Source organism: Chiloscyllium punctatum, chromosome 7 (assembly GCF_047496795.1).
Source record: "Chiloscyllium punctatum isolate Juve2018m chromosome 7, sChiPun1.3, whole genome shotgun sequence".
NCBI classification, from domain to species: domain Eukaryota; kingdom Metazoa; phylum Chordata; class Chondrichthyes; order Orectolobiformes; family Hemiscylliidae; genus Chiloscyllium; species Chiloscyllium punctatum.
In genome coordinates, this window is record NC_092745.1 from 46437817 (window position 1) to 46453942 (window position 16126).

General features: G+C 41.7%; 1 protein-coding gene across 1 annotated transcript in view; it reads left to right on the forward strand.

Moving 5' to 3' along the window:
* Window positions 1-16126, forward strand: part of LOC140479625 (pappalysin-2-like) — a 409230-nt gene that overhangs the window by 238074 nt on the left and 155030 nt on the right. Inside the window, exons 13-14 of the mRNA XM_072573508.1 lie at window positions 8872-9085; window positions 9859-10024. Coding sequence (XP_072429609.1) covers window positions 8872-9085; window positions 9859-10024 — 380 coding nt within the window. The remainder of the gene's footprint in view (window positions 1-8871; window positions 9086-9858; window positions 10025-16126) is intronic.

Below are 16126 nucleotides of genomic sequence, written 5' to 3' on the forward strand. Positions count from 1 at the left end.
ATATTCATGTTAGGGTGAAAGGCAAGGCTAGTAAGTGTATGGAATGCTGGACAACTAGAGAAATTGAGGTTTTTGTTAAGAAAAAAAAGGAAGTGTAGGTCAAGCATAAACAGCAGATATTGAGTGAATCGTTAGAAGAGTAAAAAGGCAACTGAACTATACTTAAGAGGGAAATCAGAAGGGCAGAAAGGGGACATGAGATAGCTTTGGCAAATAGGGTTAAGGAGAATCCAAAGGGATTGTATAAATACGTTAAGGAGAAAAGGGTAACTAGAGAGAGAATGGAGCCCCTTTAAAGATCAGTAAGGTAGCTTATGTGTGGAGCTGCAGGAGAGGGGAAGAGACTAAACTAGTATTTTGCATCACTGATTACTGTGGAGAAGGACATGGAAGATATAGAAACTGGGGAAATAGATGGTAACATCTTAAAAAATGTTCATATTACAGAGGAGGAGGTGATGGATGTCATAAAATGCATAAAAGTGGATAAAGCCCCAGGACCTGATCAGGTGTACCCTAGAACTCTGTGGGAAGCTAGGGAAGTGATTACTGGGCCCCTTGCTGAGATATTTGTATCATTGATAGTCACAGATGAGCTGCTGGAAGACTGGAGTTGGCTAACGTGGTGCCACTGTTTTAAAAAGGATGGTAAGGAAAAGCCAGGGAACTATAGACTGAACCTGACATTGGTGGTGGACAAGTTGTTGGAGGAGATCTTGAGGGATAGAATTTACATGTATTTGGTGAGGCAAGGTCTGATTAGGGATAGCCAACATGGCTTTATGCATGGGAAGTCATGTGTCTAGAACTTTGAAGAAGTGACGAAGAGGATTGGTGAGGGTAGAGTGTGGACGTTATCTATATGGCCTTCAGTAAGGTGTTCAACAAGGTTCCTCTTGGGAGACTGGTTAGCAAGGTTAGATGACATGGAATACACAGAGAACTAGCCATTTGGGTATAGAACTGGCTTGAAGGTAGAAAACCGAGTGGTGATGAAGGGTTGTTTTTCAGACTGGAGACCTGTGACCAGTGGAGTAGAACAAGAATCTGGGCTGGGTCCACTACTTTTCATCCTTTTTATATAAATGATTTGGATGTGAACATAGGAGATATAATTAGTAAGTTTGCAGATGACACCAAAATTGGAGGTGTAATGGACAGAGAAAAAGGTTATCTCTGTACAACAGGATCTTGATTAGATGGGCCAATCAGCTGAGGAGTGGCAGATGAAGTTTAGTTTAGATAAATGTAAGGCGCTACATTTATCATTTGGAAAAACAGATCAGAGCAGGACTCATACATTTAATGGTAAGGTCCTTGGCAGTGTTGCTGAACAAAGGGACCTTGGAGTGCAGGTTCATATTTCTTTAAAAGTGAAGTCGCAGGTAGATAGGATAGTGAAGGTATTGTTTGGTGTGCTTTTCTTTATTGGTCAGAGTATTGAGTATAGAAGATGGGCAATCATGTTGTAACTGTACAGGATATTGGTTAGGCCACTTTTGGAACATTGCATGCAATTCTGGTCTCTCTCCTATTGGAAGGATGTTGGGAAACTTGAAAGGATTCAGAAAAGATTTACAAGGATGTAGCCAGTGTTGGAGGATTTGAACTACAGGGAGAAGTTCAACAGGCTGGAGCTGTTTTCCCTGGGATGTTGGAGGCTGAGGGGTGACCTTATAGAGGTTTATAAAGTCATGAGGGGACGTGGACAAGGTATTTTCCCTGGGGTGGGGTGGGGGGAGTCTAGAACGAGATGGCATAGGTTCAGGGTGAGGAGAGAAAAGTTTAAAATGGAACAAAGGGGCAACTTGTTTACGCAAAAGGTGATGCATGTAAGGAATGAGATGCCACAGGAAGTGGTGGAGGCTAGTACAATTGCAACGTTTAAAAGCATCTGGATGGGTATATGAATAGTAAAGGTTTAGAGGGATATGGGAAAAGTGCTGGCAAGTGGGACTAGATTAGGTTAGGATATCTGGTTGCCATGGGTGAGTTGGACCAAATGGTCTGTTTCCGTGCTGTACGTATCTATGACTCTGTGACTCCCACCTTTGATTAACAATGCTACCTGTCCACTTTTACCTGGTTTCCTATTCATCTTGAATGTCTGGTTCCTCTCAATATTCAAGACCCAATCTTTGTCATTCTGCAGTCACATCTACATAGTGACTTTCTGATCAATATGCTCTGTCCATTGTATCTGAATATGCGTAGCATTCACAAACAAAACAGCCTTTCATTTTAGCTTTTTTTCCTTGTGATGAGTAGTTTACATGGTTGGTTATTCGGAGGGTTTTTCTCTGTGACTTCCCATTATTCTCTGGCTGTCATTTTCCCATATCAGCATATTCCTCTCTTACTTGGTCTGCACTCTTTGGTGTAACACATCTTTCCACATTTGATCCCTTGCCTCCATTCTTTAGCTTATAATCGCCTCTATGTTCCTAATTATGCAGTTCACAAGAACACTTGGCCCAGCAAGATTCGGGTGTAGATTCGATGGCATAACTCCTTTTATTGCTGGTGGATTTGGACCCACATCTCCCACTTCAGCCTTTTGAGTAACATTTTCATCGCTCTAATTATAGTTACTATTAGCTAATTTTCCCATGGCTATTGCCTCATGCTGTTTATGCAGAATCTTTGTCCTAGTTTTAACTGTCTCATTGGTATCTACATGGACCATGGGTAGTGAATCTTTCCCTCCCACTGCAAGTTCCATTCTAGCCATGAGTAGATCTTATGCAATCGATATCTCTATCTCTTTAGCCATCACGGGAACTTTTTGGTTTTTCTTTCATGTCAGTGCATCTTGACTGTACCCAAACAATCTCTTTTAGAGAGATTCTGACATTCTCTTCTCGTTTTCCCTGTGTTCCAATTTAACGGAGCCTGCTCTTTCCTGACCTCCTGAAATTGTCCCGTAGTTAAGTGTTTCTACTGAAATAGGTGCCTTTTATTGTTTTCCCGAGCTAACCTATGCCTTTGATACTATTATCACTGTTTCCTACACGATTCCCTATTGAGACTCGCTTCATTGTTTGCACCTCATTCCAGTTTATGGCCAGAAACAAAATGAACAAGAAAATTCTCCGAATGCACTTTAAACGTCTTCCTTTTAAACCGTTGCTATCCTTCATTGTGTTAGAACAATCAACATCCTTTAAACCTGTTGAATCCTTCATGTGTGCCCAGTTCTGATGAAAAGTCATTGACCTGAAATGCCACCTTTGGTCCTGTCTCTGGAGCTGCTGCTCCATCTGCTGAATGTTTCCAGCATTTTACGTTATCCCGTTCCCATACTGGTGTCTTTAGAGATATTTGATTTCTGAAACTGACTCTACTCTCTCTCAATAACATTGTTTAATCGACCATTTCTTAACAAATACTGTTCTTTGGCACCTTCTGATCCACCACAGACGCATCTTAATATATTTACTCAGAAAAACCCTATAACCTAGACATCTGAAGGAGACTCTTTTACTGTAACCTTGCATAACACATCATTGGGATTTTGCTATTGTTTCCTGTGATATTTTAAATCATATTGTGTGTGACACAATCTTGAGGATCTCTCAAATATTGAATTTTATTATTTGATTTATTATTGTCACAGGTACGTAGGTACAAGTAGTTCTTGCGTAAAGCATGTTTCAGCAGGGCGATTTGGCGATAACGTCGTTGAAGATTTAGGGAATGGTATTTTTGAGAATGTTTACCTCTGTTCGCAATAGCACAATTCCAGCGGCGAAAGTTTCCCACGCTTCCTTCTGTGCATGTGCCAATGTCAGCTGCTGTCAGAACGTGAGAGAGGTATAGTACAGTACTATATGTTGACCAACTTCTAAACTGAGGAATATCCATTGCTCTCCGTCTGAGACTCGAATATTCTTGTATAATTCTGTATAATTCCTGCAGGACTGCATTACCCCTATACATGCTACTTTCCTTTCTAATTTGTTCTTGTACTTGCATATCACACAATCTAAACAAATCCCCAAGAAACAGTGGGCGGCACAGTGGCAGAGTGGTTAGCACTGCTGCCTCGCAACGCCAGAGACCTGGGTTCAATTCCACCTCCGGTGATTGACTGTGTGGAGTCTGCACGTTCTCCCAGTGTCTGCGTGGGTTTCCTCCGGGTGCTCCGGTTTCCTCCCACAGTCCAAAACTGTGCAGGTTAGGTGAATTGGCTATGCTAAATTGCCCGTAGTGTTTGGTGAAGGGGTAAATGTAGGGGAATGGGTCTGGGTGGGTTGCACTTCGGTGGGTTGGTGTGGACTTGTTGGGCCGAAGGGCCTGTTTCCACACTAAGTAATCTTAAAGAAATGTCAGAAAACAATCGACCACAGCCATCCACTTCTGCAACCATAACTGCACCTGTCGGTGATGATGATGATGACCCTCTGTCCCTGCATTAACCATATTTTCCCAATGTAGTATGTTAAATTTACTTTTTGTTTTATTAATAAATATGATTTAGACCTTCATCCAACCTGTGCTATACTTTGTGTTAGGTGTTTGGGTGAATTTTGAGTGTGTTATTTTTGGCTGGTCTGCCCCTAACCCCACTTTTCCCATAGGCTCCATTATTTCTATTAAGCGATTTTCTAGTTGCTGGAATGGGACTAAGGCGTTATAGGAGAATTACCTGTACAGTGAAAAGTTCTGTTTTGTGAGCAATACAGGCAGATCATACCATGCAAAAGTGCATTAGTGTAATAGAACAGAGCAAGGAATGAGAGTTATAACTGAGATTCAAAAGAGTAGGACAATTATTAGATATGTAAGAGTAAGAGCTGCCGTGGAGAGTTTGCAAAAGGTTGCCATACATTGGTGCCCCCCTGAATTGCACAACACAGAAGAGTAATTTGACCAACAGTGTTTCTGCCAATTCTTGGAAGGGGTTTCCTAATTAGTCTCCGCTTGCCTGATTTTTTTTTTCTTATCCATAGGGCAATTAACTTTTGTCCTTTTTTTATTTTTTCAGTTGCCATTGAATCTCAAATCATCCTTTTAGACTTTGCATTCCAGAACTTCATAACTAACTATAAAAAAATTCATCTCCCATGTTTGCCAAACATTTTCAATCATGTTGTCTGTGTACCAATCCTTCTGCTACTGAATCATGAAGAATTGTGATAAAATCATTTTTAAAATCCTTATCATGTCTGCTTCTCTGCTATAAGGCAAGCAATCCCAAATTTCCACTTTCTCCAAATCATCAAATTCCCTCACACTGACATTCCTGATGTTCATTATACATCTAATGTGCTGCATTACATGCAGTTGGAAGGCAGTACTTGGGATTTTATTTGAGCGCAAATGTAGCGCAGTGTTAATGTGGGCTTGAAGGTCCGTGTTCAAGTCCTTCCTGCCCTGCAGATGTCATAGCATGTCTGAACAGGTTGATTTTTTAAAAAAAAAAGACTAAAATAACGTTCATTTTGTGGGTTTTGTGGTGCAGTGGTAGTGCCCATACCATTGAACCAGAGAGTCTGGGGGTCAAGTCCCACTTCATGTGTGATGGCCACAAAAGTGTGTCACAACACATTCAAACAAGTTGATTTTGAAAATTTAAAAAAAAAGACACCTACTGAAATTCTGGTATGGTTGACTTAGGGGATATGTACATATACTGTTGCGTTCTGCAAATAAGCGTAAGACTGAGCAAAGATTGGCTCCAGTATCATCCTTCACGTAGTTTTCTGGAATTTAACACCAGCAGCCTAACGCAACTGCTGCACTATCCTAGTTCCCAAAGAGACAAATAGTTAAAGTCGGCTAAACAATTATTTGTGGATGGAAGGTGGTGTGGGCCAGTCCATAATTATTCAGCTGGCGAGACTTCACCGAGGCCATTCAGCATAGTCTGTCACTTACTAAGGTTTATCCTCCTCTGGTTCAATTTATACAGCCACAAGGAAGTAAGCTGTTAAAGTGGGATGGTCGAATGTTCGTGCATGTATGAAGGCAGTTCATGGAACTCGTGTGTTTTATTGCAGCACTTCATGGAGGAGCAATGATTTATGCTGTCAGTGATCTGTTGTTGGAGCTACTTTAGAACATTCACGCAGTGCTCAGAAATCCATCGCTAAATTCATTCAGTCACATAACTGGCAACGAAAGGGCTGCAAAAGTACAAGTTTAAAAATAAGTTCCAGCTCCCTGAAGGCGCACTTGACAGATGCTTTGGCTGGTGTGCAACTATATCCTGCAGAGCAGGAGAGGCCTAACTTCAACTCTTGGCAGATCTTGGCTTAGGTGGTGGCATTAGTGGGGAAAGAAATAATTTTGCATTTATGTGACACCTTGCACATCCACAGATGATTCACGGTCCCTTGAACTGCTGTTTGCAAGAGTGACCGCTGTTGAAATGGCAAGGAAACATGGTAGCCAATCTGTACACAGCAAGATCCCACAGAAAGTGATGAAGTGAATGACCAAGTTGAGGGATAAGAGTTGGACGTTTGGAGAATGCTCCAGCTCGTTTGCTAATGTTATGACCTCTTTTTCCACCCATCTAATTGAGAAACTGGGAGCTTAATGTAACACTTCATCAGGAAGACGCTAATGCACAACCTGAGCCTGGAAGCAAATGATCAACCTCGATCTGGGCTCGAATCTCTGGAGGTAGATCTGAGCCCATGATCTTCTAGCTAAAAATCATGGCAGTTACCACCGAGCCAAGACTGAAACAAACTACAAAGAAATGAAGAACCATCCAAACTAGGAGCAGGAGTAGGTTCCTTTGCTCTTCAAACTATGCACCATTCAGTATGGTCATGGCTGGTCATCCCACTTTCTCTCCATAGCCTACCTTGATTCCTTCAGTCCTAAGAATAATGTCTAACTCCTTGGAAACATTCAATATTTTGGCCTCAACTGCTTTCTGGATTGAGCATCCCTGACTAGGAATGGGAGATTAAGCTCCTTGCCATACTTGCTGTAGTGTAGACAGGCATGGACAGGATCTGTTGTACTTGGTGCAATTTATATTCTTCCGTCATTGCTCTTGTGCGTGAGCTCCCTACCTCTGGACCAGAGATCAAGGTTCAAGTCCCACACCAGCACTTGATGGTCATGGAAAGTGCATTTGTAATGTGGTTGGCCATACAGTTTGATAATCAACTCATGGTTCATTCCTGTTGGTCCAGGCAGTAAGAGCGTGAGTCTCTCCTGATTGGCTGCCCTGCAGAAGACAGCGACAAACCACTGCCCAAAGGTGTGGACCAATCCAGTAGAAGTCCAGCCCTCAGAAACAAGGACAGGAGAAAAGTCTTTTTTTGCATATAGTTTTTTTTAGATTAGTTTAGATTAGATTACTTAGTGTGGAAACAGGCCCTTCGGCCCAACAAGTCCAGACCGCACCCGCCGAAGCGCAAGCCACCCATACCCCTACATCTACCCCTTGCCTAACACTATGGGCAATTTAGCATGGCCAATTCACCTGACCTGCACATCTTTGGACTGTGGGAGGAAACCGGAGCACCCGGAGGAAACCCACGCAGACACTGGGAGAACGTGCAAACTCCACACAGTCAGTCGCCTGAGGCGGGAATTGAACCCAGGTCTCTCGCGCTGTGAGGCAACAGTGCTAACCACTGTGCCACCGTGCCGCCCATCAATTGCAAAACAATAGGAAGAAAAATTCAAACACTAAATCCCAGTAGCATCACTGTTGGAGCTGTTCAGAATCTTAAGATAACTTTGAGAGATACACATTCTGTTTAAGTATACTGGGAACTTGTTGATATGACCATGTACTGGTTATTAAGTTGTTTTTATGTTCAGTCATATATTAGGATTAAGCTCCAGGCAGAGATGGGTACCATCGATTCCAATTGCTGTCTTTCCACCCAATATTTTTGACCGCATTGGTTATGGTCTCATGTGTGCCACTGCTATCCTGGGTTTTACTAACCAGTCTACTGCAGGAATGAGTGCAAACGTGAAGGGAGGACCTGGAAAATGAGTATCTGAGCATTTCCCATAGGTCAGGTACAGATATGTTGGCAAAATCCCAAGAGCTTGGAACCTGCATTCTCTCGTTTGAGTGACCAAGGGAGAAATTATTCGATAAAGCAATGTTAAGCCTCTTAATCATTGTCAAGGAAGCTGATCTTGCCTCAGTGACGTTAATTGCTACTTACAGATATCTATCGACCCAGACTCCAGCCTGACACATCTGCTTACTAGGGAATGCCCCTTTCTCATAGGTGCTGGCAAGCACAATTTTCCAAGTTCACCTGGAAGCTAACATATAGGTAAAAGATTTGTGGCAGGTGGCAGGTAATGTATGGTCTCTGAAACCGAAGCAGAAAGTGATAGAGAAACTCATCAGCTCTGGCAGCTTCTGTAGAGACAGAAACCGAGTCAACACTGAGTCTGATAACTCCTGTTCAGAGTCAAAGAAAAGCTATTGGATTCACTGTCAACTCTGCTTCTCTCTCCACAGATGTTACCAGACCTGTTGAGCTTCCCCAGCACTTTTTTTGTTTTTATTTCAGAATTCCAATATTCACAGGATTTTGATGGTCTCTGTACGAAAGTAGGAAATAGAAGTGCGCACAAAACTTGTAGGTTGTGTTTATTCTTGTTCACCCTGACTGAAAGTCAGCCCCCTGAGAGAGGAGAGGTGATTACACTGTTAGCGATATTGTCGAAGACAACAGACGTTAGAAACACTTAGTCATCAACTAGTTGATTCGGAATAATTGAATGTGTATACTTGAATCTGATTTTGATTACAGTCGTGTCAAGCTTAGCATTTTCTGGAAGTTTCTTTCCTGACAAACATGATGAGTTGAAATAAGCAGTATATATTTTTGTTCACTCAAGTTTTTTTTTAATAAGTGTCTTATTGGATTGCAGGTACTCACGCACTGAACTGCCAGAGGAACCCACTGATCATAAATGTCACTTACAAGCACAACCTCCCCTTCTATAAGACGGCCTCGATGCTGCTGAACCTGTCCTCCCCACTCATAGCTGTCTCTGGGATAGCTCTGCGGACGTACAGCCTTTTCGATTCCATTGCCTTGTCCAACTGTGTTGACCAAGAAGGATACAAGAAACACAAGAACAGGTATTACTTTTATGCTCCTAGATGAAATATTCACAGCTGAGTCCCTTTCAAAGATCCACAAGTTGTGGAATTGCCAGCATCTTATGAAAGCATCATGTGCCTCAAGTTGGGCCTAGTGTTGGATGCAAGTTAACGCTCAATACCTTGCTGCAGGGGGTACCCAAAGAACTCCCAAGTTGTGTGATGGTTTCTCCTTTTTAATGCCAGCCAAAATTAATCAAACATTGATGGTGTTTTTTGTGGCATCGGTTCACTCTTGTCAATGAGGAGCCCTACAGCTCCTGGGTAAAGGAAACTGTCATCCCCTCAGCACATGTTGGGTTTATACCTAAATATGAACATTACAGTCCAGTGTTTATTACCCTGAACTACCCAGTCCCACAGACTTGATTTGTTTCAATTCACAGTGACAGAGTTCATGAAAATCATTCCATTTTTCTTACAGCAGTTTGAATAAAGGGAAGGTGCCTGAATTGCATGGTGTCTTCAATCTGAATCAGCCAGTGGAGACTTTAGCTTATTCCAACAGTCAACCGAAAGCTTAACACAAGATTTTGATTTGACCTTTGGATTAAAATGGTTTTAAGGCCAACAGCGGAGTGGTGCTTTTTGCTTGGCTTTCATTAACTCTCCAATCCAATAAACCAAACTTACTTCCTTTGTTCCTTGTGATGCTAATTCATCAAGTTCCACCACTCATTGAATGTGTCAGATAGAAGCAGTGCAGTTAAAAAAAATTCATGTTTTACCGTGCTAACACATCTCTGTTACAGTTGTGTGCGATGTTCCTATGATCAAGAGCAGTGTGAAAAGTTGTCAGTGATGCACGCAACTGTGAACTGCACTGTACATAATGGCGTGCAAATGGAATGCCTTGTCGCCTGTGCTAAAGGGTTGACTTTGAAGGCCATATGTGGCAAACACCTTGCTCCTCTTCAGGTATGTGTTCAATGCATCTGTCAAAAGTAATCAAGATATGTTTGTTAACTAATGGAGTTAGATAATATGGCTATACATTTTGGAGCATTCTGAACTACAGTAGTACCATTTCAATGGATTCAGCTGCTTAACACTAACTGAATCACAATCAGCACTGATCCCAGGAATAAAGTCTGCAAGCTCTACAAGACCTCCTGGTAATACCTTCCAATGTCTGACGTTCCAAATCTTATGATTTGCAGTGCTGTAAAAGGACTTGTACAGGGCAGCCTGCACTGTGCCAGCCATCTTAATCAGCTGAGCTGCCAAATCCACTGCAACACACTTATTCATCACCCACTGCATAATCAAGGCCCAGCAAAGAGGCAAGATGCCCATTAAGCTGGCATACCATCCAAGTCACTGACCATTCACTATAGACAGGAGCCGACCCTGCCAAAACTAGGGTATGGAGATTTACCATAATGGTTCCAGGGATGAGGGATTTTCGCAACAAGGCTAGGTTCTAGAAGGTGGAGTTTTTCTTCTCAGGACGGGAAGAGGTGTGGAGTGCAGGGATTAGTGTGAAGTGGTAATGGCTTGAAACCTGTTTACTGAGGTGGTGATGATAGAAGTCTTCAAAAGGAAATTGCATCAGTCATTGACAGAATTAAACCTGTGGGACATGGACAAGTTGGACCGAAGGGTCTGTTTCCATGCTGTACATCTCTATGACTCCATGACTGTGCAGATAGACTAGGTGAATGGGACTGATTGGATTGCTCAAGTGAAACCCAACATTGACGTGATGGGCTGAATGGATTCTGCCTGTGCTGGACTGACGTGGTGAATGGGAAAGGAAGGCCTTCCTGTACAGGCAGTAAAAGATTTGAGCTGTGCGTTGCGTGACAACCACGTAAAAAAGTTTGCACACATTATTACTGAAGCAAAATGTTCTTCACTCCTTCCCAGTGTGACCCTGAAGCACTGCATCTTTTTGGAGCTGTTTCTCTTCAGGTATTCCTGACATCCCCATTGATCCAAATAGGCTTTTAATGCATTTGAATATCCACTGCTCCATCCATTGGCACAATGGCTAATGGTCTGCACTAAATCTTCAGGACCAATGACATAATCATCAAGGTTAGCACAAAGTAGGAATATTGGAGTTATATTTATCTTAAATTTCAAGCAATGTAGAAGAATTTTAATACAAAAGTAAATCACAGCTCTGCTCTGCATCCCCTCCTGACAATGAATATTCCTTTCATCCCATTTCATATAAAATTTCCAAGATACATCCCAATGTGACTGCATAATTCAACTGTGGCCTCTTAGGACTGTCTGGAATGAAATGTCCCCTTTTTGGTTCAGTTTTATTTTGAGGGCCCCATCTATAGTAGCATGTGGTTTTGATAACAACAATTTAAAATGACTTGTACATTTGTCATAAACGTAGACTTTTCAATGTTTATTGTGTTCCGTCAATCATGATTTAGCTCATGTTATGAAACATTAGCGGTTCATAATGTATATCAGAGAAAGTGATTTATGGCTGAGTGTGTTTGAAATGGGAAAAGGAATGATTATACAACATTTTATATTGCGAATGTATAGTTTCCCACTCTGCTTTCATTCTGAAATAATTCTGACTAGGTCCATAGACACAAAGCTTTTTTTGAGCTTTTCTTTTAACCTCAGGACATCGTAAAGCACTTAAAATCTGATCAAGAATGTTCAGTGTTGTCACCATTGTCACATTGGGCAAAGCTGCAACCAGTTTGCACCATCCCACACAGCATTTAACTAATTATCTGTTTATTCATGATTGTGGTAAAGCCAGGACAACAAGAAAATTCTCTCATCTTCTAATAATGTGCTGGAAGACTTGCCTTTTTTCAGGAAATTGCAGTGACTCTTATGTAATCCAGTGGTCTGCCATATTGACTCATTTTCTGATGAAAATTGGAAAATGGATTTCATGAATGGACTCCAATTACTGAAAGTTGTTTGCAACTGGTCAAGTCCCACAAATAGTCATTAGTTTTAGTACAAATTTGCAAAACGTTTTATTAACTAATTTTGTCTGGCACATTCCAGGTTTTCTGGATGTTACAGTAGTTTCCATTACTACTTGACGTGAATCTTGACATTCAACTCCTTTTGAGCAGGCATTTTACAAAAATTGTCAAGTTGACTGGATGTTTCATTGCTCTGACTTGGTCAGACTGTCTTTACCTAGGAAGAAGACTAAAGCTGGAATCAAAAACTGAGTGAGAAGAGTAGAAATTAGTCCATTCAGTCCATCGAGTCTGCTCCGCCATTCAATCATGGCTGATAAGTTTCTCAACCCCATTCTCCCACTTTCTCCCTTGATCCCCTGGATACTCAAGAACCTATCTAAGTCAGTCTTAAATATACTCAATGACCTGGCCTCCACAGCCTTCTGCAGCAATGAATTCCATAGATTCACCACTCTCTGGCTGAAGAAGTTTCTCCTTATTTCTGTTCTAAACTGTCTTCTCTTTACTCTAAAGCTATACCCTTTGGTCTTTAGTCTCTGCTACCAATGGAAACATCTTCCTAATATCTACTCTGTCCAGACGATTCAGTATTCTGTATGCTTCAAGTAGATCTCCCCTTATCCTCCTAAACTCCATCGAATATAAACCCAGTGTCCTCAATCTTTTCATTCCTGGGGCCGTTATCGTGAACCTCCTCTGAACACCCTCCAGGGACATTACATCCTTCCTGAGATATGGGGCCCAAAACTGCACACAATACGCCAAATGTGGTCTGACCAGACCCTTATTGAGGCTCAGAAGTACATTCCTATTTTTATATTCAAGTCCTCTCAAAATAAATGTCAGCTTTGCATTTGCCTTCCTAACTACTAACTCAACCTGCAAGTTTACCTTGAGAGAATCCTGGACTTGAACTCCTGAGTCTCTTTAAACTTCAGACTTCTGAATTTTCTCCCCATTTAGAAAATAGTCCATGTCTCTATTCTTCCTACCAAAGCGCATGACCTCCCACTTTCCCACGTTGTACTCATCTGCCATTTCTTTGGTCACTCTCCTAACCTGTCCAAATCCTTCTGCAGCCTCCCCACCTCTTCAATACACCTGTACTACCTGTCCCTCCACCTACCTTTTGTATCTTCTACAAAATTAGCTAGAATGCCCTCAGTTCCTTCATCTAGAAAGTTAATGTATAAAGTGAAAAGTTGTGGTCCCAATGCAGAGACTGGTGGAACACCACTTGTCATTGGCTGCCAACCTGAGAAGGAACTTTTTATCCCTAATCTGTGCTTACTGCCAGGCAACCAAACTTCTATTCATGGTAGCACCTTGACCTTGATACCATGGGCCCTTATCTTACTCAGTGGCCTTCTATATGACGCCTTGTCAAAGGCCTTGTTGAAATCCAGGTGGATAACATCCATTGGCTCTCCTCAGTCCTCCTGCTTGTTACTTCCTCAAAGAATTCTACCCTGATGACCCATATATATTTTATCACCTTGTGCTATTCTCTAAAAGACAGAAGGCAAAAGACCCACACAATAGCAAAATCCTAAGACCCCTTGGTGTTGAAGTTAGTACATTTGGTGTGGATAGAGAAATGGCTAACGGGCAGGAAACAGAAATTGAAAATAAGGGGTTCTGTTTCAAATTGTGACCAGTGGGGTTCCATAAGGTATATCAGTGCTGGGCTTTTAGCTGTTTTTAACATATTTTAATCACTTGGGAGGAAGGAAATGAGTGTACTCGACCCAAATTTTCAAACACACAAAAAATGTGGAAAGGCAAGTTGTAAGAGAGATACAGTTTGCAGAGCGATATCAACAGGGCCTAACAGGGTAACTGCTGAGAAGATAGTTCTCCTCACCGGAGAGTCTAAGATCGAGGGCATGGTTTCCAAAACAAAGATGTCGGATTAAGAGTTGAGATGAGGAGCAATTTATTCTTTCTGATTTGTTTGTGGCTTTTTGGAACTCCTTGCCACAGAGAACTATGGGGGCAGAATCCGAGTGAGTAATTAAAGCTCAGGCAGATTCTTGATCAATAGTTGAATTAAGGGCTACAGGGAAAATGTAAAGTGGACATGAGGAATATTGGATCAGTTCCGATTCTATTGAAAGCTGCAGTAGGGTGGAAGGGCATAATAACCGACTGCTATTCCTATTTTCTATGATCAACCTCGGTTTCCTTTATAGCGTGTTTATAATCTCCTAAATTTCAAACGTAACATTGTTGCAACTATAGTCCTAAATTGCTATGAAGAGCAGAAACTTTTTTCCCTTTCCTTCCTTGTATAGAAAGGTTCATTTTCATGCAGGATACAATCTCGCACTTACTAATAGATCTGTAATTACTGGCCTTTTCTTTGGAGTGATTGCCTATAGTAGACTTTGCGAAAAGTTCTGAATCTCATCTATTTAACAACCTGCATCATTTACCATGTACAGAAAAGCCACACCTAAAGGGGCTGAAAGACCATCTATTGCTGGTATCTGACTTTCTGAAGAAGCCAGATTTTGAGCTTCCAGGGTGAAGATCTCACTGAATGAGAAATGTCATCTGTTTTAGTGATGTGGCAATTACCCCTACTCCCGTTGTCCTGAATGACCTATGAGCTATTGAACAGAGCTTACCAAGAGTCTGCTTGCTGGTTTACAAAGTTCCAAAGCACTTAAATAAACTCTTGTTTGATCTTCCTTCAAATGTTGAAGAGCACCAGCCAGCTTTGCATCAGGGGAGGAATTGGCAGGCCATTCCAAACCCTGGACAATCTGGCACCTGCTCCTATGATCTTATCTTGGGATGGTTCCATCTGGGTAGCCTCCAACTTTAACTAGGTGCTGAGCCTCCAGCTCTGTTTCAGACTCCTAATTTGGGAGGAGCAGACGGATTTCCTCATTTGCCTTCGAGATGCTGCTCACAAGTGAGGTATTGATACGTTACCTTCACAGATAAATATGCTAAAATCCTCATGAAAGGGAAACTTTTACTGGAAGCTGGCCTGCTTTCTGTGGCCAGTTTAGAAATATTGCTAGCTTCAGAATCTACTGCTTAAAACTGAGGGTACCATTTTGTGATTGTCTTGATGACTTCATGTCTGATCTGCTAGAGCATACATCCCACAATTTTGTTGATGCGTTCCCAAACAGTTTCCAAAATTAAATGCTGCTGTACTTTCAATCTCATTCTTTATCCAGTCAACGGGCACTTCCACCACCCCACCCTCCCCCCCCCCCCCCCCATGCCCACTGATTTGCAGCTGTCCTGTGCTAGACCAACTTTAAAAGTTGTTTATAACAAATTCTTTGCAGCCTAATAAGTGAGTGGCAAAATCTTGGGCTTTGACGATGCAGCCAAAGCTTGGGCAAGAGTTGAAGCCTGATGTGTCCATCACTGGTCCATGTGACCGGGATCAGAATGAATCTGAATGGGACTGTTCATTATGCTTTTGGCTATTAAAGATATTTCTGCTTTGTCAGCCTGGAGCCATTCATATTGGCCATTCTTTAGCTAGCCATAGTAAAATCCTTGTAAAATGCAAGCAATATGTGTGTGTATATATACAGAATTTGGCATATAGTTGACAATTTCCCAATTCTTTTTGAATGAATAATAAAATACTATCCGTACAACTGTTAGTTTATGTACTAAAAATAGTATGCAGGCACTATTTCTTCATCAATTTTCAAATAAAAAGGATATGAGGGTGGATGTAATACCAGTGATAGTAGATGTCAAATGTACCAATATAGTTATGGTAAAGTAAGCATGCCTCATAAAGACGTTTACCAATATTTATAGATGCACCACAGAAAGCATTCTATCCAGATGCATCACACTAGGTCAGCTGCTCTGTCCAGGATTGTAAGAAACTATAGCCCAGTTCCATCATGTGAAATAGCCTTCCATCCATTGATTCCATCTACCCTTCTCACTGCCTCAGGAAGGCAGCCAACATCAAAGACCCCTCCCACCCCAATTATAGTTTCTTCCAACCTCTTCCATCAGGTAGAAGATATAGAAAAACAAGTAACAACAGATTCAAGAAGAGCTTCTTCCTCGCTGTTATTAGACTTCTGAATGGACCTCTCAAATTTTAAAT